At 54.0% G+C, this 21252-nt stretch overlaps 3 protein-coding genes across 5 annotated transcripts; all 3 read left to right on the top strand.

The window, feature by feature from the left end:
• Positions 1-175: 175 nt before the first annotated feature.
• Positions 176-3811, top strand: ZBTB22 (zinc finger and BTB domain containing 22). Of its 2 annotated transcripts, none has more exons than XM_032462808.1 (2): positions 176-387; positions 1246-3811. In XM_032462808.1, the coding sequence occupies exon 2, from the start codon at positions 1315-1317 to the stop codon at positions 3217-3219; it is 1905 nt and encodes a 634-aa protein (XP_032318699.1). In that variant the 5' UTR covers positions 176-387; positions 1246-1314; the 3' UTR covers positions 3220-3811. The 2 variants fall into 2 exon arrangements, with proteins under 2 accessions (XP_032318699.1, XP_032318698.1); XM_032462807.1 differs by lacking the exon at positions 176-387 and adding an exon at positions 488-612.
• Positions 3812-4015: 204 nt separating this feature from the next.
• TAPBP (TAP binding protein) lies at positions 4016-13298 on the top strand. 2 transcript variants are annotated; one of them, XM_032462809.1, is made up of 8 exons: positions 4016-4217; positions 4345-4515; positions 4748-5008; positions 9929-10093; positions 10697-11038; positions 11118-11207; positions 11338-11375; positions 12196-13298. In XM_032462809.1, the coding sequence occupies exons 1-8, from the start codon at positions 4181-4183 to the stop codon at positions 12205-12207; spliced, it is 1116 nt and encodes a 371-aa protein (XP_032318700.1). In that variant the 5' UTR covers positions 4016-4180; the 3' UTR covers positions 12208-13298. The 2 variants fall into 2 exon arrangements, with proteins under 2 accessions (XP_032318700.1, XP_014411194.2); XM_014555708.2 differs by having other exon boundaries at positions 4029-4217; positions 9929-10327.
• Positions 13299-14010: 712 nt separating this feature from the next.
• On the top strand, positions 14011-21161 carry RGL2 (ral guanine nucleotide dissociation stimulator like 2). The gene is made up of 18 exons (XM_032462800.1): positions 14011-14152; positions 14379-14584; positions 15839-15922; positions 16155-16333; positions 16463-16513; positions 16603-16900; positions 17172-17423; positions 17507-17610; positions 17702-17786; positions 17868-17936; positions 18135-18209; positions 18799-18831; positions 18953-19074; positions 19171-19266; positions 19345-19456; positions 19566-19856; positions 20253-20367; positions 20497-21161. The coding sequence occupies exons 2-18, from the start codon at positions 14420-14422 to the stop codon at positions 20706-20708; spliced, it is 2343 nt and encodes a 780-aa protein (XP_032318691.1). The 5' UTR covers positions 14011-14152; positions 14379-14419; the 3' UTR covers positions 20709-21161.
• The last annotated feature ends 91 nt before the right edge of the window (positions 21162-21252 follow it).

The following is a 21252-nucleotide window of genomic DNA, read 5'->3' as shown; positions in this document are numbered from 1 at the left end:
TTCTTGGGATTTCCTCGCCCTCAGGCCTTCCCCTTGCCCTCTGCTAGGCACTAAAAAAATGTGCTTCAACTTCTTGAACGCGCTTTACTTTCTCACTTCGAGCGGTAGCAGTAAAAAGGCCAATCAGGGGCCTACTCAAGGTTATTTGGCCAATCCAGGCCCGGAGGAAGGGGGTGGGGTTTCTGGGGGACTGTCGGAAGCTGGGAGACCGGGGCGATTAGATCCCGCAAATCTGCTAATGGCCACAGCTCGGGGGCGGAGCTCAGGCAGCCGTGGCCAGGACCCATCGCCAGTGGGAAGAGGCAGGCTTACCGAATTAAAAGGGAATGAGAGCTTCGGCCGAACCAAGCCCTAAGTCAGGGGCGGAAGAGACCTGGTACCTTTAAGGTGGAATGAGACAACTGTTCTTTAAAGGCGAAGTGGCCGAGTCGGCCGAGTATTGCCCAGCGGCTCGGGTGGGGGTGCCCGCCTGTGCCTTTAAAGCCGGAGGGGCGGGAGGCGGAGCGGAGGCGGAGGGCGGAGGGAGTCGGCGCAAGATGGCGGCGGGAGGGGCCCAGGCTGCGGCTCTGGCCGCCGAGTGAGGGGCGGGGGGGCCCGGGGGCGCGCGGCCCGGTAAGCGGGGACGCGCGGGGCTGGGGGGCGCCTTCCGGGTGGGAGAGGAGGTCAAAGTAGCGCTTGGGGCGGAGCAGAGGGGGGCGGGGTCCGATGTGGGCGGGGGAAGGCAAGGGGCGGGGCCAAAAGAGCTACGGGGCGGATCTTGAGAAGGGCGGGGCCTAATGGGCGGGGTTATAGGTAACTTGGGGCCAAGGGGCGTGGCTGGCGAAAGAGCCAGGGGGCATAGCCTGAAGGGACATGGGAGAGAGGGGTGGTTTTCAGTACCAGAGCCCACTTGCCCCCCTCCCAAGAAAAGGGTGCAACACACCAAAAAGGTAAATTTTGGAAAGTCAGGCTCTCAGGCAAGTGGAAATTTCTGAGGGGAGGCACCCCACTCCCCAGGAGCACCTTATTTCTCTAACGTCCAAGAAAAGAGCATTGGATTTGGAGTTAGGGCCCTGCCACTTACTGATGTGACCTTGGATAATCTCTTAATCTTTCTGAGCCTCAGTTTCCTCATCTGTCAAGTGAGGTTGAAAGGAATAGCTATCTTATAGTGTTGTTGTGGGGAGTTACTCAGACAATAAGCTTGAACATGTTTTTAAACTGTCATTATGAGATGTTATCAATGGTCTCTCTTTCTCTTTCCAGAGACCCCCCCGGCCGCCCTCCTCCTTCCCTTGCTTCTGTGGCTGGGGGGGTACCTCTTCCCTCCACACCATGGAGCCTTCTCCTCTGTCTTCCAGTGGGGCAGCACTCCCCCTGCCTCTATCGCTGGCTCCCCCACCACTGCCCCTGCCTGCAGCTGCAGTGGTGCACGTGTCCTTCCCTGAGGTGACCAGTGCCCTTCTGGAGTCCCTCAATCAGCAGCGGCTACAAGGCCAGCTCTGTGATGTGTCCATCCGAGTGCAGGGACGTGAATTCAGGGCTCATCGTGCTGTCCTGGCTGCCTCTTCCCCTTACTTCCACGACCAGGTCCTACTCAAGGGCATGACCTCCATCTCACTGCCCAGTGTCATGGACCCAGGAGCCTTCGAGACTGTCTTGGCTTCGGCTTATACTGGCCGCCTCAGCATGGCCGCTGCTGACATTGTCAACTTCCTCACAGTGGGGTCTGTGCTCCAAATGTGGCACATTGTGGATAAATGCACTGAACTCCTCCGCGAGGGCCGGGCCTCGGCCACTGCCACCACCATCACCACTGCTGCAGCCACCTCAGTCACTGTCCCTGGTGCTGGGGTCCCCTCAGGGAGTGGGGGCACTGTGACCCCTGCCCCAGTGGGCTCCGTGCGCTCCCATGCCTCCAGTCGGGCCAGTGAGAATCAGTCCCCCAGCAGCAGCAACTACTTCAGCCCCCGGGAGTCCACTGATTTCTCCTCTTCCTCCCAAGAGGCATTTGCAGCTTCTGCAGTGGGCAGCGGGGAGCGTCGAGGAGGTGGCCCTGTGTTCCCAGCCCCTGTGGTTGGCAGTGGTGGGGCTACTTCTGGAAAGCTGCTGCTGGAGGCAGACGAGCTGTGTGATGATGGTGGGGATGGGAGGGGTGCGGTGGTCCCTGGGTCTGGGCTCAGGCGGCCCACCTATGCACCCCCCAGCATCGTGCCACAGAAACACTGGGTATATGTGAAGCGGGGTGGAAACTGCCCAGCACCAGCACCCTTGGCTCCCCAGGACCCAGACCTCGAAGAGGAGGAGGAGGAGGAAGACTTGGTGTTAACCTGTGAGGATGATGAAGATGAAGAGCTTGGGGGTGGCTCGGGGGTTCCAGCAGGGGGAGGACCTGAGGCTACCCTTAGCATAAGTGATGTCCGGACCCTGTCTGAGCCTCCGGACAAGGGAGAGGAGCAGGTCAATTTCTGTGAGTCCTCCAATGACTTTGGCCCCTATGAAGGTGGGGGTCCTGGGGCAGGGCTTGATGATTCAGGGGGACCCACCCCTTCCTCGTATACTGCCTCTCACCCTCCAAGGCCCCTGCTTCCCCTGGACATGCAGGCCAACCAAATCCTAGTCTTCCCATCCTCTTCCTCCTCCTCCTCCTCCTCACAGGCTCCAGGCCAGCCGCCAGGGAACCAAGCTGAACATGGGGCGGTGACCCTGGGGGGCACACCAGCAGGGGGCCTGGGTATGCCAAGTGGCACTGGTGGGACCTCTGGAGGGACAGGCAGTGGGGATGGAAATAAGATATTTCTGTGCCACTGCGGCAAGGCCTTTTCCCACAAGAGCATGCGAGACCGGCATGTGAACATGCATCTCAACCTGCGGCCCTTTGACTGCCCCGTGTGCAACAAAAAGTTCAAGATGAAGCACCACCTGACAGAGCACATGAAGACGCACACAGGCCTCAAGCCCTATGAGTGCGGTGTCTGTGCCAAGAAGTTCATGTGGCGAGACAGCTTCATGCGACACCGAGGACACTGTGAGCGCCGGCACCGCCTAGGTGGGAGTGGGGCCGGACCGGGACCTGGTGGGCCCATGGGGCCAGCCTTGCAGCCCAAGAGAGAGTCCCCTGGCAGGGGCAGTGGTGATGAGGCCAGTGGGGCCACGCCTCCGCCCAGCCGACGTGTCTGGTCCCCACCCAGTGTCCCCAAGGTGGAGATGGGCTTCAGTGGGGGCGGAGGAGCAAACTGAAGAGGCAGATTACTGGGAGTAGCTTCCTGGGAAGAGGGAATAGGGATCACGAGCCAGGGGCGCTGTGTCCCCTAGGTGATCTCCTAACACACTGTCTTCCTATCGCTATGGACTTGTATATATTCTGGAGGGGGAACCGCGTTGCATCTTGGGCCACCCCATTCCACTCCTCAGCCCCTCCTCCCCAAAGCATCCCCAGAACTAAGCCCTTCCTTCCATTCAGATGGGTACACTGAAGCCGAGAGCCCAGGCACCCATATGGTGGGGAGGGGAATGGGGCTTGTTGAGCATCCTGGAGTCACTGGATCAAGGGTCAGGTGGTTGTAGTCTGTATCTGAAGTCTGTGTTTGTGTTGTTGTGGGGACCAGGCCTTTGAGCCCCACCCTTGTCGTAGAATATATCTTGCCCCCCAGAGGATGTGCCCCTTATTTCTACCCTAACCCCTCTTTCCCCACCTTGGGTTCCCCCAACTCCATTATCATTGGGGAGGGGGGAATGGAGACAAAGAGGGAGTAAGTCACAGGAGTACAAGGTTTTTATTTTAAATCTTATTTTTTTTAAACAGTGATTAAAATATTTATTGGTCATTTCATTTGGCTTCCCGACAACCCCTGTGTGTTTGCTAGGGACCTGGCACAGGTCGGGGAAGGTGTAGTAATGGTTCTCAGGGAGGTGGATTCTGGGGGAGAGGGCACGGGAAGGGGAGCCTAGGGTGTGGGAAGGCTCCTGGACTCTGTGGTACTGGGAGGTCCAGGAGGGCAGGGCGAGGCCGAGGTCTCCAGACCAGAACTGGAGAGGATGTTCAGGGATCCCTGCCCAGCCAGTGGGGGAAGCACCTGCCTCCCACGCGCTGTAACCTAATCAGAGCTGGGACTTCCTCCACCCCTCCTGCTGGCCTTTGGAGGAAAGTGAAAGTGAAAGGGGGAAGAGGAGGCTTCGGGACTGAGAAGATCGCGGCGCCATGAAGCCTCTGTCCCTGCTCCTCGCTGTGGCTTTGGGTGAGCAAACCCCGCGACTCTTTGCCCAGGGATGCCAGAGGTGACCCTGGCACGTCGGAACGGGAGAGTGGGAGGTTGGGTCACCTGACATTGGGCTTGTCCCCTTACTTGCGCCCCTCTCCCCCAGGCTTTGGGACCGCCGTCTCGGCGGGACCCGCGGTGATAGAGTGTTGGTTGGTGGAGGATGCGGGCAGGGGCCAGCTAACCAAGAAACCCGCTGCACTGCTGCTGCGCCAGGGCGCGGAGAGCCTACTTCCCCGGCCGGACCTCGACCCAGAGCTCTACCTGAAAGTGCATGGTGAGTCCCCCCGACTCGCTCCTAACGCTGTCGTCTCCATCGAGACCCCCTCCTTTTTAGGTCTCGCAGTGACCTCGGGCCTTAGTTTCCCCCTCTGTAAAATGAAACTGGATTACTGCTAAATCTCTCACTACCTGGTAATCTGTACGTCTGAAGTTCCCTGGACGCTGCCATCCCCGGCCCTTTCCTGGTGGCGACTCTACAGCAGCAACTCCCTTCTCTGCGCTCACAGATCCTGCGGGTGCCCTCCTGGCGGCCTTCAGGCGGTACCCCCGGGACGCCCCCGCGCCACGCTGCGAGCTGAGCCGATACGTCCCGTTCCCTGCCTCAGCAAACTGGGTCAGCGTCTTGACTCCGGAGCAGAGCTGCCCGCGGGCCCTGGACGGGACTTGGCTCATGGTCAGCATATCCAGCCCGGTCCTCAGCCTCTCCAGCCTCCTTCGACGAGAGTCCGAGCCTCAGCTTGAGCCTGCTCTCATCACCATGGCTACAGGTATCTAAGGAGGGGAAGTGGAGATAAACGGGTAGATAATAGGGGTCCAGATCAGCCGGTGACTCGCTGTGCCAACTTGAGCGAGTCATTTCCCCAGTCAACTCTCAGTTTCCTTATTTGTAAATCGAGGCGGTTCAGCTAAAATTAAACTATCTCTAACAGTTGTATACAAAAAAGAAAGAAAGAAAAAAAAAACCTGTCCCTAACCGCTTCTCCTAGCCCCAGACCTGTTAAAAATTTTTATTGGGGGCGGGGCTTCGTGGTGTTCCGGGGGCGGAGCTTTGGAGAGAGGCAGGGGTTCTGGACACTGGACCTTAAGAAACTTGCAAGGCAAAGGTGTTGGGAGGGTCTCAGAAGGAGGAACTTCTTTCCTGCTAGATCTTGCTACTTGCGATTCTTACCCTGTTTAAAAACAGGGTTTTCGAGCCCCACCCGTGCCCACATCCGGTCCTGCAAAGCTCACGCTTTTGAGCTCAAGCGCGCTCACCTACGCTGCAGCCTCTTCCTTATAGCGAGTGAGGATTCACTGACTCTCTCGTCACCAGATGCTGGGCTTGAGTGCGTGAGCAGAAAGGAAGCGGTGGGAGACCTAACGGTTCCCACGTTCCCACTGCAAAGACCAATTAACTGCATCGTGCAATGGGGTTTGAGGCCCCGGAGTCAGGCACTTTGCTTGGCTAGGGCGCAGGGAGAGAGGAAGGGAGGGAGTGGATGGATAAAGCAAGAATGGAGAAGATCTGGCGGGGATTTGGGATTTCTAGGAACTCTTCTCGGGAGGGTGGGTAGGGTATGAATGGAGTCTTCAGTTTCCTTCAGCCTTGTGTGATTTTATGGAAAAAATACAGCCTGACCTCCTGGTCAACCCCAGCCCAGCCCTACACCTTCCCCTCCCCCAGTACCTTCTCCCTGCCCCCCTCCTCATTGAGAATCATCTACAGGAATCAGCAACCACCCTGCAGCCCTCACCTCTGCTAACATCTCCATTCTTAGTCACCAGACCTCGACCTGGGCAGGGGCAGAGGTAAACTGCTGCTTGTGGGGACAGTAGCTCTCTCTAGTAGGCAGGAATATTTCCTGGCTTCATGAGGTGGGGGTGAGAATGTCATTTTCTCTCTGAGTCTACTTTTCCAACTGTAAAATGTGGACAGTATTTCCCATCTGCCTTTCCTTCGTTGTGACTATCAAGGGAGGTACTTTGTTAATTTATTTGCTGACTCCATAACTTAAATTAGCACCAAGAATAAATAAGGGCCCAGTAGTTCTCAGTCCAGGCTGCAAATAAGAATCCTTTTTGGAAGTTTCTAAAATATACTGAAGCCTAAGTCCTACTCCAGGTGAATTAAATCAAAATCTCTGGGGTGGCCCTGGGTATTTTTAAGGGTCACAAAGGTGATCTGATGTAGATTCTACCCTCAAGAAAGTTCTCATCAGATCTGTCATGGATAATTGTAGAGTGGAAAGTAACTTGGGCCATAAAAGAAGTGCAGATAGGGAGCCATGGGAGTGCCCAGGTGGGAAAAGTATTGTATCTCATCCACCACTGGGGGTGAAAATTCCTTGCTGTGCTCAGTCTTCCTCTTCAAGCATTTCTGCTTGATTAGGGATTTTAAAAAATGAAAGTTGTTTTTTTAATATAAAATTAAAAATGGACTCTTTCCAGGGTCACAAATCATTGGTAATTTTGCTAATATACATTTATACATTATTTCTTAACAAATTAGTTATCAAATACTCTAAAATGTTTATTGACAAATATACTTTATTAATATACTTCGTGTGTATGGCATTTAATTCTCATCATTCTGTTAAAACATTGTTGTGGAAAATTTCAATGACATGCTAAAGTAGAGAATAGTAAATTGAACCCCCCATATGCCTGTTACCCACTTGCATAGTTATTACATTTTAACAAATTGTTTCACATATCTTCCCCCAACCTTCTACTCTTTTTTGGAAGTGTTTTTAAGTATATCCTATCATATTATTTTACTCATAAGTACTTCAGTAAGCATTTCTATTAAATAATGGCTTTGAGGGGGGAAGATACAGCTCAGTGGTAGAGTGCATCCTTAGCATGCATCAGGTCCTGGGTTCAATCCCCAGTATGTCCATTAAAAGAAAATTACTCTAATAAAACCCCCACTTTAATAGCATTATCATACCTAACAAAACAGACAATTCCTTAATATCATTTAATTCCTGACTCATATTAAAAATTTCCCAATTGTCTCAATGACGTTCTTTTACAGTTGATTTGCTTGAATTAGGATCAAAAAGAAATCTGTGTTATAGTTGGTTGTTGAATCTGCTCGGCCTGCCAGAACAAAATATCATAGATCGGGTAGCTTAAACAATAGGAATTTATTTTCTCACAGTTCTGGAGGCTAGAAGTCAAAGATCAAGTCTGAGATCAAGGTGCTAGCACGGTTGGTGTCTGGTGAGAACCCTCCCCTGTGGTTACAGATGGCCACCTTCTGGCTGTGTCCTGATACAGAGGAGAGAGAGTGAACTCTTGGTGTTTCTTCCTCTTCCTATAAGGGCACCAGCTCTATCAGATTAGGGCCCTACCTTTATGACCTCATTTAACTTTTATCATCTCCTCACAGTCACTGTCTCCAAATACAGTCATACAGTGGGTCAAGGCTTCCACATACAAATTGAAAGGGTAGGCGGGGAGGGAGAACCACAGATATTTAGTCCTTAAAATTTTGTCTCTTAAGTCTCTTTTCTTTGTAATTGCCCCACCCTTTTAAATGCTATTGATTTGTCATTTGTTCTGTAGAAGTCCCACTTTCAGTATTTGGCAAATTGTTTCCTCATCATGTCATTTCCCTTGTTCCTTTTCTCTCCATAGTACTTATAAATTGGCAGTTAGATCTAGATGCTTGATTAGATTTGGGTTTGAATTTTTTCACTAATACTTTATAATAGTTGTTACCATTCACCTTTTAACAGAAAAGCAAAAACCTATATAGTACAAACTACAGAACAGGTAGAAATGTCCTTATTGTTCTGGCCCTGTTGTGTTTATATTTGTATTTTCACAGAGTTCCGTTTGTGGGATGCAAATCTCAAATTGCTTTAATAACCCATATTAAAGGGCTAGCTTAAGGGTTGAACTGTAAAATCTTTAGATTTTGTTTATTAATCCTACAGATTGATTTTAACACTTCAAAGGTATGTTTTTGGATTTGAATACACTAAGTGAGTTTGCTTACTTTTTTCACTCTATTGAACAAAAACAATCCCATGAGGTTCAGAGAAGTTTAACCTTGTAGGCCTAAGAAGCTAGGATTTAAACTTACATAAAAATAATCACAAGAGAAAAAAGATTACTTCTGCCTTGAAGATGCAGACATTTCTGGCAGTGGAACAGATCTTGAGGGACATGGAATATTTACATGTTGGAGAAAATGGGGAGGGGCCTTGTAAACTGAAGGAACTTTATTGAACAAAGCAAAGACCAATGGTTAGAGTTTCTACTGGTCACAAGACAGGGATTCTATGTGGCTGGTTCTTAGGATGCAAGAGAAGTCTGGAAAGGTGGGTTCTGACTGGATTATTGAGGTTTATAAGTGATAGTGAACCATCAGAAGTTTTGTGTGTGTGTGTGTGTGTGTGTGTGCGCGCACCATTTCCCCAGAAGCCTGCTATTTTACTAGATTTTTACAAAAGGTAGGCAAGGATCATATCATTAGACTAACGGGTAAAATATAAAGTCATTTTCCCAAATTGATGATGATGACAGTAATGAAAATAGTAACAGCTAAGTATTTTCTGTATGCCAGGTCCTGTTCTAAGCACTTTATAGGCATAATCTTATTTATTCCTCTCAACAACTGTAAGAACTAGGTACTGATATTATCCCCATGTCACAGATGAAGAAATATGAGACACAGAGCAGTTAGGTGACTTGCCCAGGGCCGTGCAACTTGTAAGAAGCAGGGCTCAGAATTGAACCCAAGCCATCTAGCTTTAGCCTGTGCCTTTAGTTGCTGGCCTCTTAGGTAGCTGATATTTTTAAATAGGCAAGTGACTGGATCAGACTTGAAGCCACATTATTTGGTTACAGTGTGGAGGAAGAAATGAAGGGGCGAGAGAGACTGAGGATAGGGAGACCTGAGAGGAGGCTGTTGTCATTGTCCAGGTGTATATTGATGAGAACTTGAGTTGGAAACAGACGTAAGATCTATTTGGGACACAGAAGTAGGGCCTTATGGGGATAGCACATGGCACATTTTATTTTGCAGTTTGATCATCTATCTGCCTTATTAGACTGTACACAATTTGAGGGCAGAGGCTGCCTGTCTTTTTCTTTTTCCCCCCTTTTTTTTTTTTTTGGTGGGGAGATAATTAGGTTTGTGTATGTGTGTGTTTGTTTGTTTGTTTATTTATTTAATGGAGCCACAAGGCTCCAGGTACTTACTGCGTATACTGCCTCAGTAGATCACAGCAGTCTGTGTTCAGGTTTAGGCAAAAACCAGAACCTTCCAGAGTCGGTAAATACTCTGTATAGCACCACAGGGTTGACAGTCCTGAGTCTTCACTGTGTTCACCAGCAAACTAAAGGCCTGGCTCTCCAAGGGTAGGGTATGGAGACTGGACTGGTTCAGGTTGAGTCAGAAGCACACTCAGATCCCGCTGTCCCCAGAGCTTGAGCAGGCTGTGTGTTCAGAGCAGCCTTCAATGGCCATCCCCATTCACTGCTCTTGTTCGCCTCTAGACCTCTCTGCTCACTCTCAGTCACACCGGGTGCCACTCAGTCTCAGGCAAAGGGGATTTGCAGGGAGGGCTGGGAGATGGTGGAAGAAGGTGGGGTGGTAAATTGGAGTTGAATCCCCCCATAACTCCATGTCTCTATTTTTTCCTTCTTTCTCTCCCGCATGCCCCTCCACTCCCTCCTCTCCCCATGCTCCCTAGCTGTGCTGACTGTCCTCACTCACACCCCCACCCCTCGCATCCGACTGGGAGAAGATGCCCTGCTGGACTTGAGCTTTGCTTACATGCCGCCCACCCCCAAGGCTGCTACATGTCTGGCCCCAGGTCCCCCTCCCTTTGGGCTGGAGTGGCGACGGCAACACCAGGGTAAGGGGCACCTGCTGCTGGCTGCAACTCCTGGGCTGAATGCGCAAATGCCAGCTGCCCAAGAGGGAGCGGTGGCATTTGCTGCTTGGGATGATGAGGAGCCCTTGGGTCCATGGACCGGAAATGGAACCTTCTGGCTGCCTGCAGTGCGGCCCTTCCAGGAGGGCACCTATCTGGCCATTGTACACCTGCCATACCTGCAAGGGCAGATCACCCTGGAGCTTGCTGTGCAGAGTGAGTGAGGGGATAGGGGTCCCCATGGGTAGAGGGTGGTCATTGGGGTTATGGGGACACCATGACAAGGGGAGGGATGGTGGAGAAAAGGGTGCTGGGTGAGTAGAGGGAGACAGACTTGGGTCCCTGGGTGTCAGAGAGGCTTTGGGATGAACATTCCCAAATCTGAGGGAATAGGGGTCCCTGAGAATAGGGGCCTTGGCACAGGGATTCCTGTGAAACACCAATGGGCAGTTGGTGGGCTCCCCATCCTGGAAGAAAAAACCCAAACCCCTCTCAGTTTGGGGGGAGCCAGAGGGCCCACTGAGGGTCTCCGAGGCAGGGCAATGTAGATGATTCCCCCATGCTCCTTTCTCACTCTCTCCTCAGAGCCCCCCACGGTGTCCCTGACACCAGCACCTCTTGTATGGGCCGCCCCCGGGGAGGCACCCCCGGAGTTGCTTTGCCTGGTGTCCCACTTCTACCCCTCTGACAGCCTGAAGGTGGAGTGGGAGCTCCGGGGAGGTCCAGAGGGCAGCTTTCAGAAGGCCGAGGGGCAGAGGTGGCTGTCTGCCCTGCGCCACCACTCAGATGGCTCTGTCAGTCTCTCTGCACACCTGCAACCACCCCCAGTCACCACTAGGCAGCATGGGGCACGCTATGCCTGTCGTGTCCACCACCCTAGCCTGCCAGCCTTGGGGCGCAGCGCCGAGGTCACCCTGCAGGTGGCAGGTAAGAGCTGGGAAGATGGAGAAGCTGGGGTCTGGTGCCTGGGAATGTAAGACTCACTCTTACAGCTTCTCCTTGCCAGGTCTCTCTGGGCCCTCTCTGGAGGACGGCGTAGGCCTCTTCCTGTCTGCCTTTCTCATCCTCGGGCTTGTCAAGGCGCTGGGCTGGGCTGGTGAGTGTGAACCCCACCTAGACTGGGACCCTTGACTGGCAGACATTCTCTGCCTACTCCCAGAAGCTTCACCCCCATTCCTCTGCCCTACTACTCCCCCATCCCATCCTTTCTCCATCTCTCTCCACAGCTGCCTACCAGGCCACTTCCAAGGATTCAACAGAGAAGGTAACAACACTCCACCTTCCTTTATCTTTCCCTTCTCATTTAACCCTTCCTTCCAACTCCTCACCCACGAGGGAGGCTGCTGGCCTGGTGGGTAGAAACCAGACTTGGAATTCACACAAACCTCTGTTAAACCTGGCCACCTTGAACATGCTACACCTCAGCTTTCTTGGATGTAGGGATAAAAAATTGGGGATGGGGGTGAGGGTATAGATCAGTGGTAGAGTGTATGCTCGGCATGCACAAGGTCCTGGGTTCAATCCCCAGTACCTCCAAAAAAATTAAGTAAAAAAATTAAACAATAAATTACTTAGGCAGCATTGTCCTACAGAAATATCATGCAAGCCACAGAGGTAAATTTAAGTACATACTCTAGTGGCTGCATTAAAAAGGTAAAAATATACCTAATATATCCTTACTATTATCACTTTGACATGTACTCAGTATAAGAAATTACAGTGTTTTTTTCTATCCTAAGTCTTCAAAAGCAGGGGTTTATTTTAAACTGTCAGCACACCTCAATTCGGACTAGCCACATTTCAAATGCTCAACAGACACAAGTGGGTGGTGGATTCCCTACTGGACAGCAGAGGCTCGGAGGGCTGTTGGGATGATTAGAGATAGTGCATCTCCTTTGAAAGATGCAGGAGCAAAACCCCTTGGCACAGCATCCACCAGACAGAAAACATACAGAAAGTGTTAGCCTCTTTCTTCTGCCACCGTCTGTGCCTGTGATGTTAATTTGTCTCTGGATTGACCATAAACACTTCACCCTGCTTTCTAAAATCCTGAATTCCTCACCTCCTTTTCACTTCTCTTCCAGAAAACACAGTGAGGCCACTCGCCACCATCCTGGGGAAGCCATGATCATCTCTGGTCTGAGCTATTGTAGTAACTCTCCCAAATTGTACACCCTCTGTTCCTGATCCCTTCAGTCTCTTTCCACTGAGCGGCCAGAATGTTTTCTTAAAAGACACAAATCCACGGTATTCACCTTCTTAGAGCTCTAGAGCAGCGGTTCTCAAAATTTTTGGTCTTAGGACCTTTTAAAAATTACCAAGGACTCTATAGAGCTTTTCTTGTGTGGGTTATAAACTATAGACATTTATTGTATTAGAACTTAAAATTGAGAACAATTTAATACACAGGAATACACAAGCACACTTCCATTAGCTGTGAGGACAATGTCACTACACACCATGTAGCTTCAGGAAAACTCTACTGTACATTTTTTAGAGAATGAGAGCGAAGAGGCAAATAATAGTTTAGTATTGTTATGAAAATAGTTTAAATACCCCCCTGAAATAGTCTCAGGGACCTCTGGAATAGGAACCGGTGCTCTAGAGGCCAGATCCATTCTTCTTGTCCTGGCCTATGCATCCCTCTTCAAGCCCACTTGGTGCTCTCCAGCCCTCCTCTCGATGCTTGTCCCACCGGCGGCTAATCCTTTCCTCCAATGGCCTCTTATCCTCCCTGGGTCCCAGAGCTCTTTTCCCTCGGTCTGGTCCACCCTCGCCCTCCCCGGGCTCCAGACCAGGTCAGCCTCGTTATTCCCTCAGACCGCCGCGTGTCCCTCTTGTGCGGTTCGCCATGGTTGTATTTAAGTAATCGTTCGAGTCGTTGTTAAATGCCTGTCTCCCCGCCCGGACTGTCGGGCCTCTCAAAGGCCAGGATGAGCCTGTCTGTCCACTGCTGTGTCCTCCGCGCAGGCAAAGGGCCTGGCGCCCACTGGAGGCCGCTCAATGTAAGAAATTGGAGTCTTTTGGCGTCCTAAGTATTCAAAATCAGGTGTTGGAGCAAGTAACTATTGGAGGAAGGAAGCGGCCGCCTCGGCTTAGGGACCTCAGGAGGGCAGAATGGTCGGCAAAACAGACGCGGGGAGCGGGTCTAATCTTGTGGGAAATAAAGTTGCTCGAGTGCTTCCAACGGGGATGTCTCCATTCTACTCCAGGGATCCCCTTTCCAAGCACAATGACTTCCAGTCACCAGTGGTTCCTTCGTGACCCGGACCTCTAAAACGCCTTTGCGATACCCAATCCCCTTTCGAAACACTTTGGGGTCAGGCGCCGCTAATGGCAGGCAGGATGCCCTCAAGCCTCGGCTCTCCGGGGATGACCGTAAGGGAGCTGAGATCCCAGCCTCGGAAACCCCGGAGCGCCGTCTGGAACCGGAAGTGGCAGCTTCCTGCCCCGCCCCCTTTCAAGCGGGCGGAAGCCGAGGGTTTCTCGGAAAAGCCGGAGTGGATTTCGGCCTGCTATACGCGTGAGTGCGGGTGGGAGAGTAACCCCGAAGGCTGGAGTAACTAGGTCCGTCCCAGCCTAAAACACTTCCCGCGGGAGTTTTAGCCTCGTCGTTGTGTCGGGAGAGGGGGATGTCAAATACTGCTCCTGCTCTTCCCCGGGGGCTGGAGACTGGAATCTTTATCCCAATTCAGTGCGGGGCGAATTGAATTCCAGGATCCCCGAGTCAGTGGGACCCAAGGACAGCGTTGCTCGTGACCCGGGCCTCTGGGTCCTGACCTCTGGTGTCCAACGCTCCCCTAGTCCGCAGCCCTGGCTCCTGTCCTCACTTCCTTCCCTTTTTGGCTCCTGCTCTCGGAGCGGGCGGACGTTGGGGGGAGCGGAAAGGGCGGGAGGGCCCGGGAGTCTGGCGGGGGGGGGGGGGTACAAGGGGGTGCGGAAAAGCCGGGGAGGGGACTCAGTCCAGGAACTTGATCGGGGGCCGGAGACGGACGGGAACAGCGGCCCGGGACCCGCGCTGCCCCCACCCATCCAGAGCAGGTCAGAGCCAGAGCACCCAGTGACCCTGCCCGTTCCTGTACTCGTGACCCCCATCCTCAAAATGCACCAGCCCCCCCCCCCAATTCCACCCCTGTGTTGCCCCCCGCCCAGCCTCCCTGCAGGACTCCCATCTAGTAAAACATAGAACCCACCCGCGTACCTCCCCTCCCGGCTTCCCCGCGCCCACCTGACTCTCCACCTGCCTCCCCCTCCTGTCTCTCCCCAGGCGCCCCCATGGCCCGACCCCGCTGATTCCTTCACTCGGCCATGCTCCCGCGGCCCCTGCGGCTGCTTTGGGACACGAGCCCCTCCGGGGGAGTCGTGCTGAGCAGCTTCCGGAGCCGAGACCCCGAAGAGGGTGGGGGCCCAGGTGGCCGGGGCGTGGGCGGGGGGCAGGAGGAGGAGGAGGAGGAGGAGGAAGAAGAAGACGAGGTGAGATGCGGGTGGTGGGAGGTTGGGCGTGTATATTTCAGAGACTCTCCACCTTTCTCTTCGTGTCTCTGTGTCCCTTCATCTCTTCCTCCCAGCCTCAGCTACTTCCGTGCCCCTTGCTGGTGTCTGCCTGTCTCCCCGCTGCGGGGAGTCCCGGCGTTTCTGTGGTTCTCTGTGGCAGTGTGATTCAGGACCTGCCCGCAGGAACCTGCCCGGTTTCTGCCAGGAGCGTCTGGCTGGCTCTCCTGCGGGTCTCTGGCCCGCTCCACCTATGCCCGCTTGTGCTTGTCTCTGGGCATTTTGTCTAGGTCCCTGCCTCCCTCCTTATTTTTGTTTGCCGGGGAGGGGTTTGTTTCCACAGTAACCCGCTCCTCTGAATCCAGGATTGGGGAAGGAACCCTTCGATTTCGTGACCCCTCCCCCCACCAGCCTCGGGCTGGGTGGAGGCGGGAAGCCAAGGTTCTCGGACCTTGAAGGGACCATCCCAGGCCGATCGGCGGGTGGTCACCTGCTTTTCTATGGGACTAATGGCGGTGGCTGGGATTGGGGCCTCGGGAAGGGCCAGAAGTTGGATTTGGAGCCCCGAGGCTTTGGACTCTTGGGTCCAGAGTCTGGGTGACTAGCAGGTCTGGTTTTTCGGGATCGGTTGGGGGAAGGGCTGGGTCACATGACTCTCTGAGTCTACGCCCCCCCCCCATCAACCCACTTCCCCTTCTCCTTCCTGTATTGGGATCTGAGCCGCCACCTTGAGGGGGGTCTCCAGGGCTGAGGGACCCGGGGAAAGGGGGCTAAGGGGAAGGACTAACTCTTTGGGCTTGGCCAGTTCCTGCGGGGGAGGGCGGAGCATGCGGCTGTGCCTGTGACAGGTTTCAGCTTCTCAAGGTCTCTGCCTCAGGCTTTCTACCTTTCTCGCTTTCCCCTTTCTACACTTTGCGCCTTGATCCTCTTCTGTTCTGGGGTTCAGCTCTGGGGGGAAGGGGCTACAGCAGTCTCCAGGATCAGGGTTTCTGCATTCCATCCAACCCCCCACTACTACTTCCTAGACTCCACCGGGCCCTAAGACGGCTTGGGGGGGGCTGTCTGGGCCCCAGTGGGGGAGACCTGGGGTCACCAGCCCCCCCCACCCCTCGTACTCGCTGGTACTGCCTCCCTCCGCAACAGGTGAGGGGTACCAAGGGAGGAGTTGGGCCTGGGGGTAAGGGTTGGGCAGTTGGGGTGTGGAACTTTCTGACCTACCCTGCCTTGCTCCTCCAGGTCCCTGTATCTGTCTGGGATGAGGAGGAGGATGGTGCCATCTTTACTGTCACAAGTCGCCAGTATCAGCCTCTTGATCCCTTGGTGAGATCATAACTTTGACTTCTGGCCTCCCAGTTCCCCTCCCTCTGACCAACTTTCTGGCTGGAGTGCTAGGTTAGAGGTCTGGAGACCGGACTCTGCTGTGTGACTTAGGTCAAGTCTTCTGCTCTCTCTGAGTTTTAATACAGTGAGCCTGGATCTTCTCCTAGGTCTGGGATTTTTTCCCCCAGAGACCTAGGGGCAGAGTTGAAAAAGGGCCCTCTGTCTTCCCCAGGCCCCGAGGCCTCCCCCGCGTTCCTCCCGGAGGCTGCGAGCTGGCACACTGGAGGCCCTTGTCCGACACCTGCTGGATGCCCGGACATCAGGGGCTGACGTGACCTTCACAGCAGCCTTCCTGGCCACCCACCGGGCCTTCACCTCTACACCTGCCCTACTAGGGCTTGTGGCTGACAGGTCAGGGTCATAAGAGACCAAGGGTCATGGAGGTGTCTGGACTTTCTAAAGCCAGAATAGTCACCAAAATAGTCAAAGCCACTGGGGGTTTGGAAAAAACGGACAGATAGAATCTCTTCCCCTCCCCAGGCTGGAAGCCCTTGAATCTCATCCTACTGATGAACTAGAGAGGACAAAAGGGTGAGTGACCCCTGGCCCTTAACCTCTCGGTTCCCTATGCCCAAGCTGCAGCCTGTCATCTGACCCCTGGCTGATTCCCCTTCTCCCAGGGTAGCCATCTCTGTACTGTCAACCTGGCTGGCCTCTCACCCTGAAGATTTTGGCTCTGAGGTCAAGGGTCAGCTTGACCGGCTTGAGAGTTTCTTGCTTCGGACAGGGTATGCAGCTGGGGAGGGTGTTGGGGGGGACAGCGCTGACCTCATCCGCAACCTCCGGTCCCGGGTGGACTCCCAGACCCCCGAACTTCCTAAGCCCCTGGCCCTCCCCGGCGATCCCCCTGCTGACCCCACGGATGTCCTCGTGTTCCTCGCTGACCACTTGGCCGAACAGCTGACCCTGCTAGATGCGGTGAGACCCTGACCTCTGGCCCCTATGCCCCCTTGCCCCCTACTAACCTGTCCCTGACTCCAGATCCTTACCTTGCTTCCAGTCCTTCCTGATCCAGCTCCCAGTCTCCTCTGTCCACCCAGTTTTGACCTTTCCCCATTTCCCCTTGGTTGTTGCCCTTCAAACCCTGTGTCCCTCTGGATTCTTGGCCACTTGAGATCCTCACACCCCTGATATTTGAAGGCTGACCTCACTTGACTATGAAATTTAACCTCTGACCTCTGCCCTGCAGGAGCTGTTTCTCAATCTGGTCCCCTCCCAGTGTCTGGGGGGCCTGTGGGGTCACAGAGACCGGCCAGGACATTCCCACCTCTGCCCATCTGTCCGGGCTACTGTCACTCAGTTCAACAAGGTGGCAGGGGCAGTGGTCAGCTCTGTCCTGGGGGCTACCTCAGCTGGAGAACGGTCTGGGGAGGTGACCGTCCGGCCACTTCGTCCCCCTCAGAGGGCCCGGCTCCTGGAGAAGTGGATCCGCGTGGCACAAGTAAGAGATAGGACCAGCCCTCTTGGGGACTGTGGTGTGGAAAGAGGTCCCACAGCAGCAGCCTCCCTCTGTGACCCCCACAGGAGTGCCGCCTGCTCCGAAACTTCTCTTCAGTTTATGCTGTTGTGTCGGCCCTGCAATCCAGCCCCATTCACAGGCTTCGGGCAGCCTGGGGGGAAACAACCAGGTGGGGAGGATGGGGCACTGGGCTGGGGTGAGGGTGGGGAAGGGGAGAACTGAGTCAGGCCCATCCTCAAGGCTGCTGCCACCCCCCCCAGGGACAGCCTCAGAGTCTTCTCCAGCCTCTGCCAGATTTTCTCCGAGGAGGATAATTATTCCCAGAGCCGGGAGCTACTCCTGCAGGTGAGGCCCTATTCCCTGGCATTGCCAGCCCTCCCTGCTCCTCCCTCCCACCCCCATATCTTAATGTTCTGTCACCACCAGGAGGTGAAGCTGCAACCCTCTCTAGAGCCGAATTCCAAGAAGGGCCCGAGGTCTGGCTTCCGGGGTGGGGTGAGTGACAAATGGAGGATGGCTGTGAAGGAGTAAGGGATGTGGGAGAGTGGAAGCAGTCTGCTGGATGCGAAGGGGAGGCACTCTGGGTGAGGAGAATTAAACTTGTTTTCTCAGGCAGTGGGATAGGGAAGTACGGAGGGATGGGGAGCCCTCGGATCAGTGGTGGGGGTGACTGACTCTCACCTCTAACCTCAGGGTGTAGTCCCATACCTTGGCACCTTCTTGAAGGACCTTGTGATGCTGGATGCAGCCTCCAAGGATGAGCTGGAGGTCAGTGGGGTGTGTGTGTGTGCGCGTGTGCATGCGCACGCACACAAGCGCTCATGCGCGGTTTGCGATGATGGAACAAGCGGGCCTCAGGGTCAGGCACACCTTCCAGAAGGGGCTGCAAGGCATAAGCACTGAGTGACAAGACTGTTACTTTGACCAGTTTATTTAACTTCTTTGTGCCTTAATGGTCTGTAAATGGGAAACTAGTGGCAGTGTCTACATCAACTTGCTATCCCATGAGAGTTAAATGAATTAACATTTGGTGAGTGCTTAGAACATGTCTGAAGTGTGAGCATATGTAGATAGTTTGCTAAATAAACAAATACTGGGATCTTGGGCAAGTTCCTTATCTTTTCTGAGTTCTGATGTTCTCATCTGTGAAGTGGACACAATTTCTACCTGTGATGTGTAGTTTAAAGGGGAAGGTAGCGTGCTTAGGGCATGATGGATGGGGCCAGGGGGAGGGCCGGAGGAGTCAGAGAGGCCGAGTGAAGTGTGAATTGGATGTGGATGTGTGGGTGTTTGGGAGAGGGGATATTCTCTCTATGGCAGGGTTGGGACGCTTACCCCATCCCCTTTCTCCTTGCAGAATGGATACATCAATTTTGACAAGCGGAGGAAGGTGAGGGGAGTGCATGGGCTGGATGCTGGACATCCCTGGCCATGTCCTAGGAAGGGAAGAGGGAGGGCAGAGTTGGGAGTCCCTGAGTTTTGCCTCCTGCAGTCTGTGGGTTCCTTCCTAGGAGTTTGCTGTCCTTTCTGAGCTGCAGCGGCTCCAGAATGAATGTCGTGGCTATGACCTCCGACCCGACCCCGACATCCAGCAGTGGCTACAGGGACTCCGGCCACTGACAGAGGCCCAGAGGTGACTGGCTGGGTGAGGCGGGGACTTCAGGTCCTGGACTGAGTGTGGGGATCAGTGTGTCACGTTCTGACCTCTGCCCATTGCCCCCCTTTCCAGCCATCGTGTGTCCTGTGAGGTGGAGCCACCTGGTACCAGTGACCCTCCTGCCCCGCGGGTGCTTCGGCCAACACTGGTCATCTCGCAGTGGACAGAGTGAGGGAGTCAGGGTTGGAGGGCAGTCTCTTGGGGACTTGCTCTTCCTCTTCTGACCCTCCCAATCTGCCACTCCAGGGTTCTGGGTTCTGTTGGGGGCCCCACCCACATAGTCTCCTGGGACCGGCCCAGTGTAGGGGGAGATGAGGAGCCGGGAACCCCTGCTCCACTGCTGACGCGGCTGGCCCAGGTGAGCTCTGCTCCTGACTGCTGACCTCAACAGTGACCCTGACTTTATGGATGTTTCTTCCTTGACCTCCTTGCCTTCACACCAGTTCCCTCATGTTGTTTGTCCCCAGCACATGAAGTGGCCATCTGTCTCATCTCTGGACTCCGCCCTGGAAAGCACTCCATCCCTGCAAAGTCCTGCCGACCCCAGCCACCTCTCTCCCCCAGCTTCCTCCCCAAGACCTTCTCGGGGTCACCGCCGCTCAGCCTCCTGTGGCTCTCCGCTCAGTGGGGGTGCAGAAGCAGCCTCCAGTGGGGCTGGATGTGGGGGAGGGGGGTCCGGGCCAGGGTCCTCTGATTGCCGAATCATCCGAGTACAGATGGAGCTGGGGGAAGACGGCAGTGTCTACAAGAGCATCTTGGTGAGGAGCTGTGGGCTGGGAGGTGGGGTGAAGGATGGTACCCTGTGGGACTGTAGTTGTTGGGGAACAGCCTTTGAAATGGGAGGATGATTTTAGTTTTAATCCTGACCTTTGGTTGTAGCAGCCGTGTTTTATTTTGAAGGTCACTTTGCATTAGCTGCTGCACTTTGAACTTTTGGTAGTCATATTAGATTTTCTGAACCAACAGCAGTTTCCCCACAGGGAACAGCTGGCCAGTAGAGCACAGGGAGCTACCACGTTGGGCTTCCCTGTTCACTCTAAAGTGTTGGACATGAGTAACCTTTTCTGATTGGGTCCAGTGGCTGGGGTTGAAAGGATGGAAAGCGGAGGTCATCATAGTCAATTTATTGCCCTTTTGGTCTTTTGTCCTGTCAGGTGACAAGCCAGGACAAGGCTCCAAGTGTCATCAGCCGTGTCCTGAAGAAAAATAATCGTGATTCTGCGGTGGCTTCGGAGTATGAGCTAGTGCAGCTGCTACCAGGGGAGCGAGGTCAGAGGCTGTAAGGGAAGACAGACTGGGGAGGAGGGGAGGGCCCACCAGTGGGAGTGTACCCACATCCGGGTGGCTGTACAGGGAACAGCTGTGTATGTGCATGATCCCCCCTTTCTGAACCTACAGAGCTGACCATCCCCGCCTCGGCTAACGTCTTTTATGCTATGGATGGAGCTTCACACGACTTCCTCCTGCGGCAGCGGCGAAGGCCCTCTACTGCTACACTGGGCCTCACCAGTGGCCCCTCTGCCTCAGGAACTCCCCCAAGCGAGGGAGGAGGGGGTTCCTTTCCCCGGATCAAGGCCACAGGGAGGAAGATTGCCCGGGCACTGTTCTGAGGAGGAAGCCCTGTTGGCTCACAGAACTCATGGGGGCCATACCAGACATGCCATCCTGAGTGGTGGCAGTTGCCGCATTGGGAAAAAAATCCAGAGATGGCCAACCACCCTGGGGCAGTGAAGTGCCACAGGTTTACCAGACGGTGGATATCCAGCCCTGTGGGAATTGGTAATCTTGGTAACCAAGTTGGATACCTGTGTATAGCTCCCCACTTTCCATGAATTCAGCACAGCTAGTGCTGGAAAAAGGGATCGGTTTCTGATTCCTGGCCACATCTTAGTATGCCAAGGGTCAAGGAAGGGCCTAGAAGTAGGGGGAGAAGAAAAGCCTAGAAGCTCTTAGCCCCAGGGAAAGGGAACAGTAAGAAGGTTCTAGTAGGATTTCCTTTTCCTACTCTAGGGGTTCCTGTCACTGTGACAACACTAATAAACCAAAACACTACCTGAACTCTACTCCTGTCCTTGCAGTGCATATGAACTAGCTGCTGGGAGTCGGGGTGGGGAGCTGGCTGAAGGTAGACACCATGGAACAAGAGGGGCCAAA

This window comes from Camelus ferus, chromosome 20 (assembly GCF_009834535.1).
Source record: "Camelus ferus isolate YT-003-E chromosome 20, BCGSAC_Cfer_1.0, whole genome shotgun sequence".
In the NCBI taxonomy this organism is placed as follows: Eukaryota; Metazoa; Chordata; class Mammalia; order Artiodactyla; family Camelidae; genus Camelus; species Camelus ferus.
Note: the sequence above shows the minus strand (reverse complement) of the source record. Positions and strands in the feature narration are given on the sequence as shown.